At 38.2% G+C, this 21,700-nt stretch overlaps 1 protein-coding gene across 2 annotated transcripts in view; it reads left to right on the forward strand.

The window, feature by feature from the left end:
* The window catches only part of ksr2 (kinase suppressor of ras 2), a 116,814-nt gene that overhangs the window by 49,888 nt on the left and 45,226 nt on the right, over positions 1 to 21,700 (forward strand). For both annotated transcript variants that reach the window (XM_082554388.1, XM_082554389.1), the window contains one exon: positions 10,339 to 10,511. In XM_082554388.1, coding sequence (XP_082410514.1) covers positions 10,339 to 10,511 — 173 coding nt within the window. The remainder of the gene's footprint in view (positions 1 to 10,338; positions 10,512 to 21,700) is intronic.

Consider the following 21,700-nt stretch of genomic DNA (forward strand, 5'->3'; position numbering starts at 1 on the left):
CAAATCCAACTTAAGGGTTTTAAGGCTTTAAGTTCAAACAACTCATTTGTTTCATCCGGCTGCATAGATAATTATAGCTGATTGTCATCTGCATAATGGCTAATAGACATGTATGCAGTTCTTTTTAAATATATTACCTCAGGGAAATATGACATACTACAACAGTGCTATGGACAATTCTAATTACATAAGATTGCAGTTTCTTTGAGTTGTGAAAATGCAGGATACACAGAAAGTGTTGTAATTTCTGTTGTGTGCAAATCAAAGACGTGCTTGCAAATCAGACAGGAAATATTCCAGCAATATAAAACTGTGATTACTTTTTGAGGACAGCTTGTACACCTGTTTACATCTTACAGCTCCAGAGAATAAAGTTGCATTTAATTCCTATTTATCCCAAACAATTTGGTGGCAAATGAGACACACTTAGAGAGAATTTGGATGTACAAAAGACAGGAGGACAGTTTTTGAATCCAGGCCATTAGTGGAAAACATCCAAAAGTTGAGCGCCAGGAATATTTAATTAGAATTGAATCTTGAAACTTTCAGCACATGAGAATTACTATTTGGTTTTTGTCATTCTGAGCTGTTCTATCTGTTCAATATAGGCTCTTTTGTAGAACCACAAAATGTCTCTTGAAGCAGCAAATTATTTCCAGGTGTCAGACAAGCGATGGTTGAAAAAGTAATGCTAAATTGAAGATTTAAATAATTTGTACATCACGTACTATTGCCACGTAGCTGTTTTGAGAAAAAAAAAATAACTTCACAACTAGAAAACTGAAAGTCTCTCAGTTTCATCTTATTGAAAAACTTTGTCCACTGTGATCACCTATGTTCTTTGTCTCTTCTTCTCCTTCCTGTATTTTTATGCTTGGTCTTCTGTTCCATTAGTTGGAACTGTATTTTAGTGCATCCTACAAAGAGCAACAATGAGTGTTACAGTAAGATCGAGAGGCTTTTTTCTATTGTTATAGAGACAGGATGACACTGCTAAGACTTGGCCTTGAAAAATGGATGTTATAGAGTACTAGTAATGTTAAAAGAAAGGGATTGAAGATTGCAGAAATTAAATGGAATGAAAGATGCCAGGTTTAGGGAAAATATCCTGCCCCTAGCTTAGAAAAAGGAACAGCGAGCCACTTTGAAACAACTATATGGACAACAGTCTGGAGGCAAACTTAGAGAGGCAAGGCTGATATAGTCTGGACATGTGTAGAGGAAGGATAGTTCATATATTCATCAATGGATGCTGAATATGAAGCTACCACGCTGGAGGAAATGAGGTGGACCACAGAGAAGATTTATGGATGTAGTGAAGGAGGGTTGGTGTGACTGAGGAAGATGCATGAATAGGGTGAGATGGAGACAAATGATCCACTGTGGTGATCCCTAAAAGAACCAGCAGAAAGAAGAAAGAAGCATCATGCCATGACCATCTGTTATGCTTACAGAGATGTTAGATTATTAATGCAGACAAACTTTTGTTTAACTGGTAAGGCAGCAGATAAGCTTGTATAAGGAAAAATAAGCAACATTTAATATCATGCTTTCGTGTGTTACGGCCCTAGCAGGGCCTCCTCCTGAAGGTGCCTGTGTGGGCGTGTCCCACTACCTCCTACCTGTGATGCCACCTTTCCCTCCTGTACAGCTGACTCCCATCAGCAATTAAAGGTATTTAAGCCCAGAGCAGGGTGAGCTCTGGGCCAGAGTGCCATTTGTGTGGGTACAGCTAGTGAGCTGAGTGTTTTTGCGGTGTTTCCAGCTGGTGAGCTGTGTCTTGTGGTGTTTCCAGCTAGTGAGCTGTGTTTGTGGTTTCCAGCTGGTGAGCTGTGCTTTCCTTTTGACTTTTTGCTTTATTTGACCAACGCCTGAGTTTTGTTTGTGTTTCTTTTATGGTGATAACGGCTTGTCCGTCTCTTTTAGTTGAATAACTTCAATAAAACTGTTTTATTTAACTGTTTTGCCTCCCTGACTCCTTTTTCTGACCCGGTCACTTTTGTTGCTTCCCCCTTAACGCCTAGACCCCCCCCAGGGGAACGTAACACGTGATACTACCACATGCAGAAATAGCACATTTTAACCAGAAAATATCTGCTCTGTCATTGTGTACCAAAATGCATTCCTGATGAGCTGCTGAGAAGACAATCTCACGGTCCACCTTCCTGTCAGCTTTTCTCTCTTGTCATTTGGCAACTGGCTCCTGAATTCTCTCTTCCTCCTGCTCATTTTCTGTCCTTCACACGGGCTTGCTCTTTTTACGACCCCTTGTTTCTTTCCGCCTTTTTCACCTTGGGTTTCTTGCTGTCTCTTCAGCTTCATGTTCACGTTCCAACCCAGACCACACACATGACCTTTCTGTCCTGAGAGCACTGTGCTTTCCCTGGCCTTTGACAGTGAAATGACACCCCCTCCCATATCTTAGCAGGAGATGCTGGCAGTTAATGTGGACATAACAAGAGAGGGATTTCAAACACTTGTGCGCTATCATCATCCAACCATTTCAACAGATATTATCAGGTAACTAGAACATAATTTGTGGTCATGCACAACTACACGCATCCGTGCACACACACAAACACACTCATAGCTTCTTTTTGTCCTTGAAAGACTTGTCTTAACATTTGTTAAGTTTAATAATAATGTCTGAAATGAGACCACATGAGTGTCTAGTGATTTCTTCAATAGTGGTAGCACAGTTGTTGATCATCTTTGGGAGAAGGTTTTGCCACCTCACATTTGAAGCTGAGATTGTTCTTAAGGAGAGTTTTCTTTAAATTACTTTAAATTACTGTAACATCAGTGTCTTACGTCCAGCTTCTGCTTTAATAACCAACCAATATTGTGAATTTGGAAAACAATTATCATTTAGTGTTGTTCTTTTCTAATTGTATATTAAGAACATGTCCACTTGTTCTCACTAGCATTGATTTTGGGTTATTAAAATTGAACACGGTTCTCTTGGAACTGTTGTAGTAAAACTTTTTGGGTATGCACACAGGGTATGTTCAATAACAGTGCAAGAGTTTGGATAATAATGTAGTAATGCAGTTCACTTTTGTTTTCTCTTCCACATAAGTTTAGCTAACCTGGGGATATTATTTACCACCCATCTGATCATTTCACCGCTTGATTTTTTTTTTCATTATCTCAGTTATTTTTAGCTGTTTGTTACATTCGCACAGCTTAAACTTTGTGAACTCTTGTTGATGTGAAATCCTACCTCCTCCCTTTCGAAAAAGCAAAACAAAGTCTGTGTTGAATATCACGAAGGCTGTTTTGTTTCCCCTGTACTTACTCTAAAATCAAATAAATCCCTAATATACAAAATAAGTAACATGCATACTTTAAAGTGTAACTGAAATTTGTGCATCATTTTGTCTCTTTTGGTGTTGAGATCATTTAAATCCTTCGTGTACGTGGTGTTTAATCACACGAATTTAAGTCTTTACTGTTTTCAAAATGCATTATTATAATAGAATGTTTCCTACGTCACACTTTGTTGTATAATAACTGTAAATCTTTGTTCTGCTAAGTTTGGACATTGGCTTTGCAACATTTCTTTTAAAAAATATCATGCCAGACTGCCTGCTTTTATTCCACAAGCCTGACTCTGCAGACGTCTGAAAACAATACAGCCTTCTTAGGATGACTCTAAGGGCTCACAGTAATTCTCTGTTGCAATCATTATTCTAGCCACCTTTATTTCATTTTCCACCAACTTTATTAAAGCAGCAAAGAGCAGTGGTTGCCACAGATATTATTCCACAGCTCCATTTGCATAAAAAGCAACAGGGTGTCGTATGAGTCTCGGCAGAGCTCCCTTGCATATTTCTGATGAATAAAGTGTAGGTATGCAGATGGAACCCTGCAAGTAAATTACCCCTCTAGATGGACACAAGTGTTAATTAGATAGAGCTCAAATGAATTGCAGGATCACAGCATCACTTAGATATATAATTTGTATAGTGAACAACTGCTAGCTAGTTAGGCAGATAGCTCTGCAATATTCTGCATTTTTAAAGCCCTCTTGATATGTCAGAATATAAAGGAAACGTGCCATTTGATGGATCACTGCTCTCCTGCTCTCACCTCTGTCCTTGATCAAATGGAACTTTTGCTTAAAGGTGTCACTGTAATTAGCATCTCTGCAAGTGTGGGGAAAGGGACTGTGGAGGGTGTGGGTGGATGAATGCGTGTGCATGAATGTCAGATTTTTTTTTCCATAGCTTTCATATTATGAAGAGCAAATCACATTTCTAAAACGTGTAAGCAATCAGGGAAATTTAAAGTGAATTTCATAAAAACAAAAAGTTAAAGTATGGCCAAAGTACATTGGATATGTTGTACTGATGAATTTACTTTCTTTTTTACTCTGTGTACTCCAAATGTTACTTGATTACTTTAACTCCCTTTATAGATATGATGACAAAGTCCATTCCATGCATAGTATAAGCAAAAAAAAAACCCATTGCGTACAATTTCAGTATCATAATTTGTGATGTCTTTATTAATATGTTAGGGAAGCTTACGATTGCGCTTTCACTCACTTCAAAACACATGCAAATGACCTTTTAATGATCCCAGGGATGGATAATAACAGGATGTAACTGGAAAAAAGTGTGTGAATAAGAAATTAGCAGGTAATAAACATGACACAGACGATAACTTATTCACTACAATATTTTAGGCGAATTGACTGAATGGTACTTGGAAAAAAAAAGCTTTGGCATTCCTGTTTTGTCAGTACAGAGCATCTAGGAGGATTAAGAGACTCAGAAATGCTACCTGAAATGTGACACAAACACGCAGTGATTTCCATCTGTGAGTTATGCGTCACTATGTACAATTGTCGAGAAGATCAAAAGACATCTCAACTATTCACACTGTGGCTGATTTCTCTTGACAGTTGACAAGTAACCCACCTCCTCCTTCTTCTCTGTTTTGTGTATTCTTTCTTTAAGTTTCTCCTTTCTTGAACTTTTCATATGTGAGGCATCTGAATAGATGCATTAACCACCGTAGAGTTAAATTCCTCCCCCTCCTTCTCGCCCGCCTCCCTTCACTGACAAACGTTTTCAAAATGAAAATTGGGAATCCTCTCCCTACTCTTCACATTCATTTTTACTTTTCCCTCACTGAACATCTACATCTTCGGGGAGAGGATAAAGGCATGCATGCAGGGAGATGAATGGTTTAATTTAGATTCAAATTTCATAAAGTGGGCTAATCGGAATAGCTGACAAAAGCTCTGTGACGAAGAAGTGATAACCTGCAGGCTGCTTCCTTATTGCAGGAGATGGGAGTGAAGTGCCGGGCTGGTTTACAGGTCTAATTGCATGACTCAGTGTAGGGAGTGGGAGACTGACATGGGAGGAAATATTCCTGTGGGATTTAACACTTTCCATGATAAGTCAGAACTCAGCATTCATTTTACTACTTTTACAAGTCAGTTTTTCACAGATAGACTCTCCTCATGTCTCCTTTTCTCACCTGTCTCCTTGTGGTCTGTGTTTGTTTGGACACTTAAAATTCATTGTCTTCTATGTGCAAGTGCAACTCTTTTGTTTTGTTTTTGTTGGTTGCGTTTGCTCATCAGTCTGCAACTTCAGTCTCGGTGTCACTTAAAATCCTAAATTTCAGTCTTACATCAAATTTTTACAATTGTGAATCCAATGTCGCTAAAGTAAAATTCCTGAGGATATGTCCGGTTACAGTGTGGTTATTTATGTTTCTGCAGGGATTTATATGGATGGAGATTAGTTGTTTATTTTTACATGACTGTTTCATTTACGTCAGCTCAAGTTCTGCAGTTCTAAAACAGGATTAACATTACTTGAGGATATAAAGAATCACATATTTCCCTTGTTCTTTGGATGAATGAATGGATGGATACTAGAGTAAAAACAGTTACAAAAAGCAGGGAGATTTATTATATAAAACATCAACCAACAGAAGCTGAAATTGCCCTGGAGTAATACGTTTTTAAACTAACACTTCATCCTATGAGATGCATAACAGCAGACTGCAGTTTCCCTTGTTTTTTTTTTTTTTTTGTAATAAATTGGCCATTAAAGATAATGCATTTTTGTATATTCTGCAACCCATACAGGGTGGATGATGAATAACATGACAGTTTATTTAAAATAGCCTAGTAAATTAAAAAAAGACAGTTCTTGTTGCATGGAGAATACAATGAAGGGTGCTGAAACTGTCCTCAGTGATACATTGAAGAGAACTGTGGTACATAGCATCAAGGGGATTAAGAGTATTGGCAGCAAATTAAAGTAAATTACATCTACATAGAGAAGGACTGGTGCAGTCTTTAACCCACAGTTCTTAAGCCCTGACACACAAACATAAATCTCATATTCATGCCATTTGGTGTTATTTCCTCTTCCTTTGGATATCATTATCTCCAAACTTCATTGTGACCGATAAATCGGCTTAAGAATTTTAGGGGGAAAAAGTCTTTGTTGAACCTGCCTGGCACTTGTCACATTGTTAAAGTAATCCAGGGATTGTTGTTTGTACAGCAGTGAGTACTTTGCAGTCAGGAACTGCTAATAGCTAATATGGCATTCTTTTAATGGTGCTTATTAAAAAACTCTCACTAGTTAGACTCAGTACTTAAAAGAATAGTAGCACCAAAGATGTCTCTGCTTCTGCTGGCTTTAATTATAACAAGAGTGGTTTCCCAAACACACCTACATGCCAGTGTTGGCATTTTCAGAATCATTTTTGTCTTTTTCTAATTTTCTGCTATTTTTTTTTTTTGACCCACCTACAAATATAAGAATGTCTACTAGACAATATTTAAATTACAGATTGGGGGGAAAAACAGGAAAAAGAGTAATTGAAACTGGAGCAGTAATTATTACTCCAAAATTAGCAACGAGGGGACATTGTGCACTCCTTTTGGAGGGGGCACAGTGGGGTCCCAGGGGGTGGGGGTGTTACTCTGCCTTCTTATGTTAGCAGGTACCTGGCATTAACATATGGCTTGCTTTACTGTACACCAATGAGGTTGTTCATATGAAAGTGAAAAGTTCTCGTTCTTTCATAATATGAGATGAACTATGAAGAAATTTGACTAATTCAGTAACAAACATTTGCATTTCAGTTCACTTAAATTAAGTTCAGTTTCATTTATATAGCATGGAATCACAACAGTTGCCTAAAGGCAGCTGTTATATTAAGGTAAATGGAATATGTAGTATAATGACTTTTTTATATAATATGACTAAACAAATAAAGTAGACCAAGAAATTCTAAAGCTGCTGTATAGTAATCCCAAATATTGAAAGTCTGTGCAAAATTCTTCATTTTGCTTTATATTTACTGTTTCTATGATGTGATGATGGAAATAAAACATTCGTATGAAGATGACTTGTTAGCTGTTTTACTACTACTCTTTCAGAAATTAAAAAAATGTGATGATTGGTCAATAATTGGCTAAGACAGTTGGGTCAAGTGATGGTTTCTAAGTAATGGTTTAATTACCACCACCTCAAAGACATATGGTTTGATCATACCTAAGATCAAATAATTATTAATAGCATGACTTCTTTGAGCAGTCTTTTAAGAATGAGGTCTAACAGACATGTTGATGGTTTGGAAGTATCAAAATATCAAAGCTAACTCAGAAAGATCAGAAGCTTAAAGGGCCTGATTTACCTCTCAGTTCTTTTGTCAGGGTTTTTGGATCCCCCCCCCCCTTTTCCTACTGTGTCAAGTTCTCCTGTGTCCAGTCTTCCAGTTATTATTTTCCTGTATTGTTTTGGTAATCATGTATCTTCTGGGTCTTGCATTTAATTTTATTTCCTGTCATTGGCTTAATTAGTTTCACCTGTGCTTCATTTCCCCTGCTGTGTCTCATTCCTCCGATTAGCCCTCAGTCTGTTCAAGTGTGTGTTTATAGACTTGCTCTAGTCTTTTGGTCTTTGTCTGAATGCTTCCTTTGTGACTGCCTGCCATTTGGAGTTGGATTTTCTTTGTTGTTTTGCTTCATCCACTTTGTACTTTTAAAAAGACTTTTCTACCATCGTTAAAACGTGTATTTCTGCTATTTCTGTGACAAATATACAATATAAAATTGGTTTTCTGTTAAGTTGTCTGTTCTGTTATGACACATGAATGATTCATAGGTCAGCATTAACAAACAAGCAAACTAAATAAACTCCAAACACGTGTCTCTAAAAATGGTCAGGTAAACAGACTTGTCTAAGAGTTTAGGTGGAAAAAGTAGCCAGTGCCCAAAGAAAAACTATGAAAGACTTTCACAAATAGTTTCACAACTATTGCTCAATACCATTTGGAGAAAGTACAAGAATTCCTGGCTCACTGAACAAAAATGTAAAGACATTTGCACAGTACAGTACATTCTTGCAAAACGGGCAAAATCTTTTCCATAGCCTGAGTAAATTTAGCCTCACATCAAAAAAAGTAGAGAAATTAAAATGAGAAAATATGGCTGATAACGTCTATCACAGCGAATGTTTGCATTTCTAATTTACAGGGAATTAACAGTCTGTGGATTATTTTCTCTAATGAAGGACGACTTTTATTTCCAATTATCCCCACAAAGTCACCTCGTGTTCTCCTGAGCTGCAATAATAACATAAGTTAGTGTATTTAGGATCCTGTAGGAATAATGGTTCATTTTATCAGCCTGACTGAGTACATTAGATAAGAGGCTAATGTGATCGTTTGAAGTTCTAGTGCAGGTTAACCGTGAACCATGCTTTAATATGAGCAATGGCTCCAGACTTTCCAGTGGCTCCACTTTAGAACCCAGATATACCAGTAGCTAGAAAAGTCTGTTTTGCAAGTCACTTGAGATATTTTTAGTTAAATTACACACTTTTCTTGTAATTAGCCCAAACTGTGTAGCTTGTCTCTTAGTTTACTCAGTTCACAGCTGTCTGTCTTTCATATTTCAGGGAATTGTGTACTTACAAGGAATACCTTATTGAAATACACAAAAGTTTTGTTAGAAAAAAAATCATATTGACAGCTGACAAAGACAAATTGCTCTACAAGCGTAATTATTCAGACCTCAGCTCTGAAATGACAAGCTTCCACAGTGGAAGCAGGCTGGCAAACAGAAGTGATCATGGGAAAATTTTGGTGATTTTCACTTTGACTTGATACTCAATACTAGTCAATTAAAAAAGGATGTCTTTCAAGCACCTTACAGGTTTCTATCTGTAACCTATATTTATCGGTTCTTCCCACCCCTTCTGCTATAGCCAAGATGGTAACTTTTATTGCATTGCATGAAGATACTTCACATCAGTTTGAACACACTTACATACTTACGTGGCAAGTGTCCATATGGAGGTGTGCAACTTTAAAAAGCAGTACCATAGGGTTTTCCAACATCCACAAATGGTTGAGTCGGAGCCAAACTTTGGAATAAAATCGCAGTAAAAAAAGCTGTTTTTCTTTTTCTTATTAGTGTCTTGTTTAATCTTCTGTTCCTCGATCCTACTTGCTTTTCTGACCCCGGCAGCAGTGTGTTTTCTTCTAGCATGACAGCGATGGCTGTGCTATCATGCTATGAAAATGACTCCCAGCTTTCCTGACTTTATCATTAATACTAGAGCCCTTAATGTTGCTGATCTGGTATTTCGGTACACCATACTTGCTGTGGCTCAAGATGTTGTCGCACCTCTTTGTTTGTTTATGTGATTGTGCAGAAAATACATATATTTGGTACTTTGCACTGAGTTCTGTTAAGTTAGCAGATTTGTGATGCGGAGAAAAAATATTCTCCAAATTCTGGAGTACAATGAACATACAGTGAAGTTCTAAGTGTTTGTTATTCGGTGTTATAAGTACATTATTGATATTACTCTAATGCATAATACACAATATGCAATGTAAACTAATATATATGCCTTATTTGTACTTGTCCACCTGCATTCTTGTTACGTTCAGGTGTAGGGTGTACATTATATATAGGTGTGAGAATAATAATGATGGTGACTGATAGGTACATTTCATTTCCCTTACTTAATATGCAATATTTCTTGCCACTAAACTGTATTATGTTCTCCATATGTGAACTATTCTGGTGTAGAATTCTGTTTTCTCTTCTATGTGATGGTGACTGCAGTGTTTGTACCTTGGTTGTGACTACAGGAATAGCTATACCCCAAAAACTGTGCAGCCTTCCTGTCCAGCTTTGAAGTTGTGCGTCTTTGCAAAAACAAATAGTCCAGACTGTTTAATTATAGTAAATATCATTTGAACATGTTGGTTTCTTGTTTAGTTTTGCTGCACTCACCTCTAATGTCTCAATTTTATATTTTTCTCTTGTCTGTTGTCCACCAGAGCCAAGAAGAAGACCAAGCCCTTGAACCTTAAGATCCACAGCAGTGTGGGCAGCTGTGAGAACCTGCCCACACAGCGCTCACCCCTCCACACTGAACGATCTCTGCGATCCTTCTTCTTCCCCTCTTTCATCCCTTCTACACCACCTGTTCATGCCGAAACACCCTCTGCAAGTAAGTGAACGTCTTTTTTTTAAATATCGCACACTGATTTTTTAAAATGAAATTACATTTTTCTTAATACTTTGAACGTATCCCTTTCATAATCTACTCTACTGCTACTCTGATTATTTAGTTCTCTGGCAATGTTTCATTCCTGGGATGTTGCTCTGCTTTTAGTTGGGTCAAGTCTCAGTTGGTTCATCAGTTTTTTGTCTCTATGCCTTGCCACCTGCAGAAACCACTTGCTTTAACTGCTCTTACTTAACTGCTGAAAGTAATTATTTTTGTTAAAAAATGCTTTAGTACAGCTCTGCTGGTAAATGCAATAAATAGACAATCAGGTTGATAGGTTTGTAGCTTGTACCTATCCGCTGGAATGTTGAAGACAATATAATTACACTGCAAAGCAAGACACAAGCAGGCTGGTTTACTCATGCATGAGGGAAATCTGGCTGGAGCCAAGTGTCGTCCCACCACCTAGCCTCCATCAGACTCTCAGCCAGGCTCCCCATAGCACTCCTTTTATTGTGGTTACATGAATATGCATAGGGTCATTAACATATGACATCTTACATAGGTATACATGTGAACAAAGAATACTGTGTGTGTGTGTGTGTGTGTGTGTGTGTGTGTGTGTGTGTGTGTGTGAGGTCCAGATGTGACCCTGTGAAGACTCCCCAAAGCTGGTGCCAGGAGTCTAGCGGTCCATCTGAACAAAAGGCTCTTATACTTAAACAGATATACGTGTGTTTGCTATACCATATATCAGCAAGAGAAGATACGGCCTTTCCTAGGAGGTGTGTAATCTATGCCGGAACACTCTGTAGAGGGAGTGAACGCACTCCCCCTTCATGCTACACAGAGCTGTTACTTTAGGATGAAACATCCTTTCAATCCACCAATGATTATATACACTTCTAAGCATATATGAGTAAATATTTCTAAGCATAAATGACAATCAACAATACAAATCTAACACAGGTCGTGACAATAATGACCGGAGGTTGTGTGTTGCTGCACACTGGCAGCCTTATTGGCTGATACATTAAGACATTCTGCGGAAGCCATTAGATTGAGGAGATGGGGATGGGGGAAATGCAGGGAAACAAAGTAATGGAAGTCTTGTCAATGAAACGGGTGATGAATGGATAACACTCAGTGTTCGGAATCCATGCAAAACTTCACTAACTGGTATAAGGGACAAAGCTGTGCATACTTGTTGGTTGAGGCATGACATGGAATAATCACACATTTAGAAAAATAAAAAAAGGAGGTGAAAGGTGAAATTGATATATGTGAATTTAATGGCATAGTCTCAAATGCTAATGCATTTAGTATGGCAAAACGGGTACAGATGTCCAAGGTTTGGACCAAAACTATCAGTTATTTAATAACATAAAAAGGACGAAGCTTGTAAAAATCTCTGGTTTAAGGAGGTTCATACTTGATTTCTGATAGAAAATTATTACCGGTAATAAAATATTAATAAGTATGTTATAAGGAAAAACAGTGATGTATGAATTATTATTTCTAATTCAGATTTGTTTTTCCATTAGCTTAATAAGAGATGGAAAACCTGGTGCCTCCATTGTGAGTTATTTACAGATATTTTAAGCCAGAGATGCTGGCTTATACCCACAGATAATATATAAAAGATGCAGTGTTTCTTTTTAAGTAAATAAGTAATTATCTCACCATGTTGAAGAGTAGGTTTGTCCTGATGATGATTCTAGTCAACTCATCATGCTACCTGAGCAACAGATCTGCTCTCACAGCACATCCTTTTATGCAGCTGGAGAACATTGTGAATACCCACAATAAAAGTATCTTTTTTCACACTGTGCAAATCAGAACTTGCAACGTGAGCTTTAAGCTTGACCAAATAAGAAGTGGTGGCTTCTGTGAGGTGAGCACGGTTTGTAAAAACACAACATAAATCGATCAGAGAATGGATTTACTGTTTTATTCTCATTGAAAATACTTCTATATGTCCCCTCCCGTATGTGTCGTGGGAGTGCGAACTGAAAAACCACCAAACTGCATCGTCCAAGTTAACACGGTCTGCTCTAGGCTATAGCACAAATAAACTTCTTACGTAGATAAAGAGTTTTGGAGTTGGAGGAAGTACACATTGCCTTTTTTTATCCTGTTGTACTAGAAAGCATTATTAGACACGGTGGGTATCACAGCTTGGTTTGGAAACCTGCCTTTATACCCGCAATCCAAAATAAGCGCTCTACTGTGGACAAGTTTGAAGGAGTCGTACAGCTTCATACACCCTTAAGGCTCTTTGGGAGGAGTCATTGAGCTTGCTCGCTCTGAAATATCACCTGTGATTTCTCACTTTAATGTGAGCTATTTCCTTGAGGCGTGCTTTGCAGTTTTCCTCAGTACAGCTGACTGTTAGAAAGACTGTTTGTGCCGGTGTCAATTACACTAAATGCTGAAGGGCAACATCCAAGTTCTGTTTTTATGTGGAACTTTATTTATTTATTTACAACTCGAGCACTGACTGCAAAAGAAAAAAAGGGAGTACGTCTATCTGTGTTAAATTAACTGTAAGCTTTTACAAAATCTGCTTAATCTATTTTATCATATTGATAACCAGGTGGAAAAATGTACTTGTTTGATAAAATAACAAACAAAATTTTACACAATAGCTGACACAATGACCGGCATGGCAAAATTGTGCTTAACGAAAAAAGACACTCATCAGATCACTATTTGCTCATTGTGTTTCATTATAAATAACAGAGCAGAGAAAAAACAATGTTTACAAAGTTGCCCAGAGGAATAGTAGTTCAGCAATCTGTTTGTGTGTGTGAACGCTTGTGTGAGCATTTGGGCAAGTATGCAACTGCCAGGTCAGCCAGGCTAAACATCCATCCCGTGTCTATGTTAGGGTTTATGGTATCACAGCCATCTCATACGTCAGGGCCCTCCAGCCAGCAGTGTTATTACTTATCTTGCAAGTCGTTTGAATCAAAACATGCGGAGGAGCTACGAGACTGGCTGAGGTAACCAGGACCAAACGCTGTCTGCCAGGGATGAGTCAGTGCCCAGTTGAAGCTGAGACGTCAGCAGTTTGTTTGGCTTTCCACCTTGAGAAGCTGGTTATGATTACAAATATAATTCCATTACAGTGGTGTATTTCGGCTCAGGCACTCCTTGGCACATTGTTAGGTTCTGGAGACAAGCTGCAGATAGTTTCTCATTTAATCTGCAGCTACTGGTTATTGTGTGTGTTGATCTTTATTCAATTTAAAATAATAAGTCTATTATTCTATCATATTATATCTATTAATCATCTGTCGCTTGCATTTTGACATTTCTACCATTCCTACTGGGTGATTCCAATCGATGCATCACATCTAAGGGAGGATATTTGTAAGCTGAGTTTTTAATGGAGCTATTTGAGTTAAAAAGCCCCAGTAAAAATAATACCATCATGCTATGCACTTCAAATGCACTGCACATGGTAAATCCACACTTGGCTGGGAAATTAAATGACTGTCCTAAATGTGATAAAATTGATTTATCTTACATGTACACGTTGGTGTATCGCATGCAGAACTGTGCAAAAATCTTCAGTCAGACCTAATTTCTTTATATTTTGCTTCCTAGGTGCTGGACTTTCCTTCTCATTTTTAGGAGGCCTTGAGCAATAGTTCTTCTGAAGGACCTTTTCTTCAGACATTGGCAGCTTTTTCATTTATTTTTAGTGTGGTCCTTGTACGTGTGCATTTTTAGAGAAATTTGTTTGAACTTAATTTTAGGATTTGTTTTTGTTTCCTAGCAGCCTGTCACAAAAGCACATAATAAACACATAATATGCTCTAGTTTGAATCTCGGAAAAATGCCAAAGATAACACAGTATTTTTGCACAAAAAGGTTGATTCCCAAAGAACTATTAGAAAAAATCGTGGCATCTCAGTATAGCATGTGGTATGTCCTTAACCGCCTAGGACCTGGTGTCCACATATGTGGACATCACATTTTGGGTTATTTAGACCAAAATACTGAATTTTGCTCTACAAGGGCCTGATATCCACTTACGAGGACATTATACTGCTACTGTTCTATCAAAATTTTAAATGAATATCCTCATATGTGGCTCTTATTTTTCTTAGAAACAAAAATCAGGTTAAAAAAAATCTGGTAATTCTTTGTTTTTACACTCATCGGGCCCCAATCAGCCCAAATATCAAAGAAAAATTTAAAATGCATGCTGTGGAAGAGTTCGGGTCTTAGGAGGTTAAAACACTTTTGGAAACTGACTAAGTGGAGGATAAAGAAGAAGTAAGAGGCCTAAAACATGATCTAGAGTAAATATACAGTATCTAAAAGTCACATAATAAAAAAAGGCAAAAATCTAGCAAGGAGGGAGTATAATAGTGTAGTCTACCACCATCGGTTGAGGCTCTGTAATGGTTTGTGCCTGAATTTCAGCCAGCGGTGCTGAGATCTCATCAAAGTTTATGGGACTATAAACACAGAAAAGTACCATCATATTTTCTCCTGCCATGCAATAACATCTGGAAAGCATCTGATTGGCAGCGGCTTCATTTTTTTTAGCATGACAAGGATCCCAAACAGACTGCCAATACAGTAATAGCATACCTAGTCAGACAAACACACAATGGAACACTATCAGTCATGGACTGGCCTCCTCACAGCCTGGACATCAACACTGAAGCAATGTGGGATCACCTTGACAGAGAACAGAACAAAAGGCAGCCAACATGCAAAGAATAGCTTTGTAGAAGCCTGGAGAACTAGTCCCGAAGACGACTTAAAGAAATTACAAACCGGCTTACCTAAGAGAGTTCAGGCTTTGTTGAAGAATTAAATAATGACATTCAAGCTTTTTTTAATTGTGCAAACTGTTTTTGCCTTATATACTGTATTTATATTTATGTAAAACATAAAGAAATGAGGGATGGCTTGATACTGCACAGTACTCTAAGAGGAGCTATTTTGACTCATCAGAGCATGAATATGGCAGGTGAAATGTTTTTTTTTAAAGCAGTCGGGTTTTAGTAACTGAGTCAGAAAGCAATGCCAACATGGTCATTATTAGGACTCTGGAATTGGCTCACCTAAATGGAAGGCACTCATCATTTATAGTATTAATCACAGCTGTGCTTTTCATGCTATGGTATGCCAAAATGTCTGCTGTGAAAAAGCTCTATTAGCGCATAAACTCCTTTAACCTCACATTATCGCCAGGATAGCTGAACTGCCAACATAACAAACAGCTGTGAAAGTGTAATGTTGCTTCTTTGGACCCGGAGAACACAGTGTAAGTGTGATTGCTGGTTTAAAGAACTTTATTTTTTTTATCTTGTTGCAGAAAGTTTTCCTGATGGGGAAAAAAAAAAGATAAAAGTCTGCTTTATTTTTCATTTGAAGTTGTATTGTGATGGGTTCTTTTCATTATCCGGTGAGGTAAATTGCTCTCTATAATGATTTGATGATGAACTAGTTTATCCCGTTCGAAATTATGTCTAATTACTGAAAAGCAAGTGGCTCTTGCCAAGCAAACATTTGTGCCCAGGTTTCTGCAACTTCATTATCCACCGATGCCCCTTCAAAAAAACAGAGAAACAAGAAAAAAAGGGGAAAATTCTTGCTTCTAAAAAGTGAAACTATTTACTGACGTTTTGACACGTACACCACATATAACCAAACACCTACACGCAATAAACATTAGAATGGCTATGCCAGTGAGAGTTCATTTTCTTGAGCTCTCGTTCTCGCTCCAGGTGGTATGATAAGTCATTGTTTGTCCAATCTGAAAAGTTATGATAGCCACAGAGGGACATTTTTGTATGGGCAGCTCACCTCTAGTGCCTCAGGCTGTTTTGAGTTCACACAGTTGGCTTAGATAGACTCCCTAGCTTGTGATGATGCCTTGTGTCCACTTGAAGATCCAGTACAAGCGCTGGCAACGGACCAAAACACACGCCTGCTGCAAAACTGATGTGTGTATTTGTGCGTGAGTAAGATAGAACGAGAGAGGGAGGGATGGAGAGTGTGGGAGTCTGAGAGTGTGTGCTTGTGGATATAAATGGCTTAAATGTTCATGTGCTTGGTACACAACTCACTCTTTTTAATTCTACATGTTTGCCAGTGACGTCACCCACTCTGCCTAACCTTGCATAGATGCTTTGCAGTTGCGTGTTGCGTCACAGATCTCCTAGCAACCAAATGTGGTACCACAATGGAGGTCCCTTTGAGAATTGGCAAATAGATAAGGGCTCTAAATAACCACTGAAATTAAAACAGCGTGAGGAAAACTGGCTATCTAAGAAGAACGGTTTAGTCGGTCTCAGTTCAGTATTCTAGGAAAGATACACAGCTATTAGTACATAAAACTGAAAAGACTGTTGACATGATGACTCAGGCTTGGAGAGTCATCACTTTGTTGCTTTGTGGCTAGTAAAACTTACTAAACCACATTTTTATAACAATTGTTCTTATTCTTGATCAAAACCACAAGATCAGAATACTTTAATAAAAAAAATAAATACAGCATTGAAAGAAGGTAGAGTAGTGCACTGTCCTTTGCCCTAATACATATTTGTTTCCCTGACTGCAATTTTTTTTTTTTTGCATGTGTATGTTCTCTTTGACAGTCTGCAGACATGCAAGGTTAACTGGCAATTCTAAAATTTGCTGTAAGTGTGGATGTGTATCTGTTTTTGGCCTCTCAACCAATGCTCCCCTACTGTTTGTTGTTATTTGTTTGTTTGTTGTTTAAGACTATATAATAACTTTTCATTTAATTGTCTTGTCCTGTACCATCAGACTACTAAGTAAAAACTGCTTTCCAGACTGTAAAAGTTTGTTAGCAGGACCTAATTTACTTTCAATCTGGCTTAAAACTTTCTCATCGAGGTCTTACCCTGAAACTCTGAAGATGGGTCCATAAACACTGGTTAGTTAGTGTCAGACTGATCCTTGCTTTATATTAGCTCAAAGGTGTTAGAAAGAAATGCCACAAGTCAGAGGAGTCTTTCTTAACACTGTGTGTACAAAAGATCCCACTGACAGCTCAGCTAATCTAAACAAAATGGTTTAATAGACAACTAGCCAGCAGGATAATGTAACAAAAACAACCGATTTTGAGAAATTGACAAAAGCCTCTAAAGTTATCCTAAGTTACAGAGTGATATGTGCACCACAGAAGCATTCCCCTAATTTACTTTGTTTATTCAGTTTTATATAAGATGGAGTGGCACGTGGGGGGGCATAAGGGCTCACTTTGCTCAGCAAATTTTTGTATTTACTCCAATAAATAGCTGTTGCTGTCAGTGTTTTCCAAAAGCAATGGGCCTTAACATGTGTGCATAGGGACATAAGGTGGAACCTGAAAGCCTTTTGTTGGCTAAGATTTGCCTCACTACTAAAACATGCTGTGCCTGTTGGTTGGGTTGCTTGTCTGCATGCTCCAAGAAGCTCGAGTTCTCCAACTGAGGAAGTCTTTACCGAGCCATAAGACCTCCAGGCATCATCTGTTCTCCCATCCCTCCTCCCTCTGCCTCACTGGCATGCTTAAACCGGCAATCTTAAAAGACTCCCACCATCTATAAGGCAGTGTTGAGATACTTGTTTCATTCAAGATAATTGCTGTTTTTCCAGCGTTGTGATTGCTATTGTCAGTGTATCACAGCTTTTGTGCATGTGCATATATGCTATTTGCAGTTATGTATCTATGTGTTCTTGTTTATCAAAGATGTTAACACACACACTCATATTCGATTAGATTAGATTAGATAGAACTTTATTAATCCCTCGGGTGGGTTCCTCTGGGAAATTCGATTTCCAAAAAAGCACAGCACCGACAGAAGTTACAGAGTTACAGAATATTATATATATATATATATATATATATATATATATATATATATATATATATATATATATATATATATAATACACACACACACACACACACACACACACACACACACACACACACACACACACACACATATATATATATATATATATATATATATATATATATAAATACAGAGACAATATAAATAAAATATACGAAGGGGATAAATAGAATAAATAGGAATAAAAATAAAAATACAAGTGAATTGCACATTTCAAGTATTGAGTCTATTGCACCGTTGACTATTTACAAAAGTATTGCACAAAAGGTATTGCACAGTGAGGTGAAGAGGCACTACAGCTTAGTTGTTCCCCCCTCCTTTGTCCTCCTGTTTCCCCTCCCTCTCCCCTCCAGGGAGGAGTTAAACAGTCTGATGGCGTGTGGGACAAAGGAGTTTTTAAGTCTGTTAGTTCTTGTCTTTGGGAGAAGCAACCTGTCACTGAACAGACTCTTCTGGTTGTTAATGGCCGTGTGCAGAGGATGTCTGGCATTGTCCATAATGTCCATCATATATATATATATATGTATATTTGCAAAGAAAAAAAAAGCCAGATCGGCGTGTTGCTGTTGTCATAGCAACTGTGCAACCTTGCTTTTCTCCTGTTCCTCGTTTTTTGTTTTTTTTTGTCACATGGGAATAGAAAAGGAAAAAAAAATATCACCCCTTCCTTCATTTATGTCTTGTGCTATTCCACAAACAAATACAATACTTTGTTCAACTGTGTAATTTTTGGGGAACAATAAGAATAATAAGATGGAGTGTGCAACATGTCACTCCTATAACACTCATGTACAATAATGCAGCACATTATGCAGCAAACACCCACACAGTTTTACAGTCCCGTTGACTTTTTCTGCTGCTCTGCCCAGTCCGTTGTATGTATACCCTCATGTCAGACCCTTATCTTGTTAAACATGCTTCACATTCTCATAGAAACTGTCTGTTCTAATGGTGTGTTCTGCTGTATTTGTTTGGTATTCCAGACGTAAGCTATTGATTATCTCTTGATTGTACTGTGCCAGTTATGTGTGCCGTTGATTGCATTCAACCATTTGATTGAAGCTTTTATCCAAACTGCCAAAGTGCTGCAATCTGTCCATTGAGCTCTTCGACCTTGATAATTCTGAAAATGATGAGAGTAGGTGTGGGTGAGATGATTTGGTAATAGCATTGACAATGAGAATGATTAGAATTTGTGTCTGATTTTTTTTTTCATGTTGTTTGTGTTCTGTGTTTTTCAATTGTCGCTCGCTTCACTTTTCTCTCCTCTACCCGCAGTACAAATTTCTTCTCTATGGAGAATAGTGTTTAGCGTTCAGTCAATCAGGTAGAGAGGCATCTCAGTCTAACGTCAAATAAACTATATTTGGCTGTAAGTAGGCTCCTAGACTTGAGCAGTCTCTTTATCTCTGCACACATGCACACACCCGCCCCATCTGTTTAACCCACGGACAAAGAGAAACGCGTATCCCTGCGATTCTGTGTAGTTAGATTTTTCTTTTTAACTTTCATAAAAATAGACACACACATACACATCGGCTCTCTCTCTCTCACACACACACACATGCTCAACCCCATGGCCTGACGCGTGTCATATGACAAGCAAGTGGAGGAGGGGGACGGAAGGCCTCAGCTTAATTAGGCTGAGGCCAATAAGAGAAGATGGAGGAGGACACTGTTGTCTGGCGCCTTGGGGTTTGTCAGCTCCTGGAGGCTCATCTGTCACACACACAAGCACACACAAGCAAACACTTAGAAAGAATGGACCCTAGTTTATATTTCTATGATGGTTTTGGATTTTTCAAAGTTTTGATAGTTTCGGCAGGTGACTAGATGTCACCCATGTGTGACCACGTACGCAGACATGTGCTCTTTTACCCCTGTCAAATTGCTTCAACTTTGTTGTTCCTCCCCGGACTGTTAAACCGATATGGTGGCACCTCCGCAGATGCTCAATTTCAGTTTTTAATTAGTTTAATTTTCTGTTTACTGATCAAATGTTCTGTTTGTGTGTGAGTCTTTAAAACTCCACTGCATTTATTTCACCTTCATTCGTAGTGAGATAACACGACTACTTCTAAGTGTAACAAATGCGTGTTTAGTTGTGACATTAGACCAGGACAAAAACTGTAATGCTGAAACAAACTTTAGGTTATTACGACCTGGATCATTAGGACATTGTAACTGCAGCAGGGGAGTAGTGTTGCAGATAATGGTTCTCAGGCATGGTGCAAGTTAGTACACTTAATGGTATAGCAAGTTCTTATGGAGCAATACAAGAGCAGCTGATATATTTGATATATAACAGTACAGTCAAGCAACCTCATATTGTCGTATGAAAGAAGCCAGACAAGTGATAGCAGCCACACAACGACCTCATGCTGCACATGCCACCTGTCAATTCCACCCAGCAGCAGGGGTCAGTAAAGCTGTTTACCTTGTTAAAGAGATGAAGGTGTGTACCCAACCACCTGTAGTTCATTGCTGAGGCTCATGTCATGTTTATTCCATGTATTTCTTAACATAAAAAACAAAAATGAATATAAGAGTCAAGCTTTTCCACTGATTTTTGTGTAATTAAAGATTTTGTTGAATTTGAAGCAGCACCAACAGGGCATCTGCCTTTAAAATGATCAGCTTCTGAACAGTAAAAGGGGGGCTGTTATCATGAGACAGTTCCTGTGGATTTCAAGCTAATGTAGTTCATCTGTATCTAATATATACCTAATTTTATCACAATCAAATGTGAAACTGAAAAATTAAAACATTAGTAGACACAAGCCAACTGCACCAGCTTGTTGAGGGCAAAGCATATTTGAAACAGAATATTCTGTCATGTCTTAAGCTTATGCTTTTACTTGACTGCCTTCATTGTGTTCTCTTGACATAAATGCTCATTACCTGCTCTTGTAGGAGTCCCAGGATCATAGAAGATTTTTGTTAAAGAAAATCATCGCTGTTAAAACCACACACAAACCTCTCTGGTCCCACCACTGACAAGCCCAATCATCTGCCAGTTGCCAACAAAGGGGACAAGAAGCAGATGATGTCAGTTCCCTTTATATTAAGTTATCAGGTTGATTGAGTGTAATTGAGCAATGCATCGGAGTGTGGAGAGAAGACACCAAGCCCCTGGAGAGAGTGGAGGAGGAGTGGAGGAAGGGTGTTTCAGGAACCAGGAAATGCTCAAGGCACCAGGGCCATGACATTAGCACTGTCGACAGCTGCTGATTACTTGCTGCCTTGTAATGAATTAATAGAACTGACTGTGCCTTTCAACAGATGAAAAAAATA

The sequence above is a fragment of the Aulonocara stuartgranti genome, assembly GCF_965226115.1.
Source record: "Aulonocara stuartgranti genome assembly, chromosome: 12".
Taxonomy (NCBI): Eukaryota; Metazoa; Chordata; class Actinopteri; order Cichliformes; family Cichlidae; genus Aulonocara; species Aulonocara stuartgranti.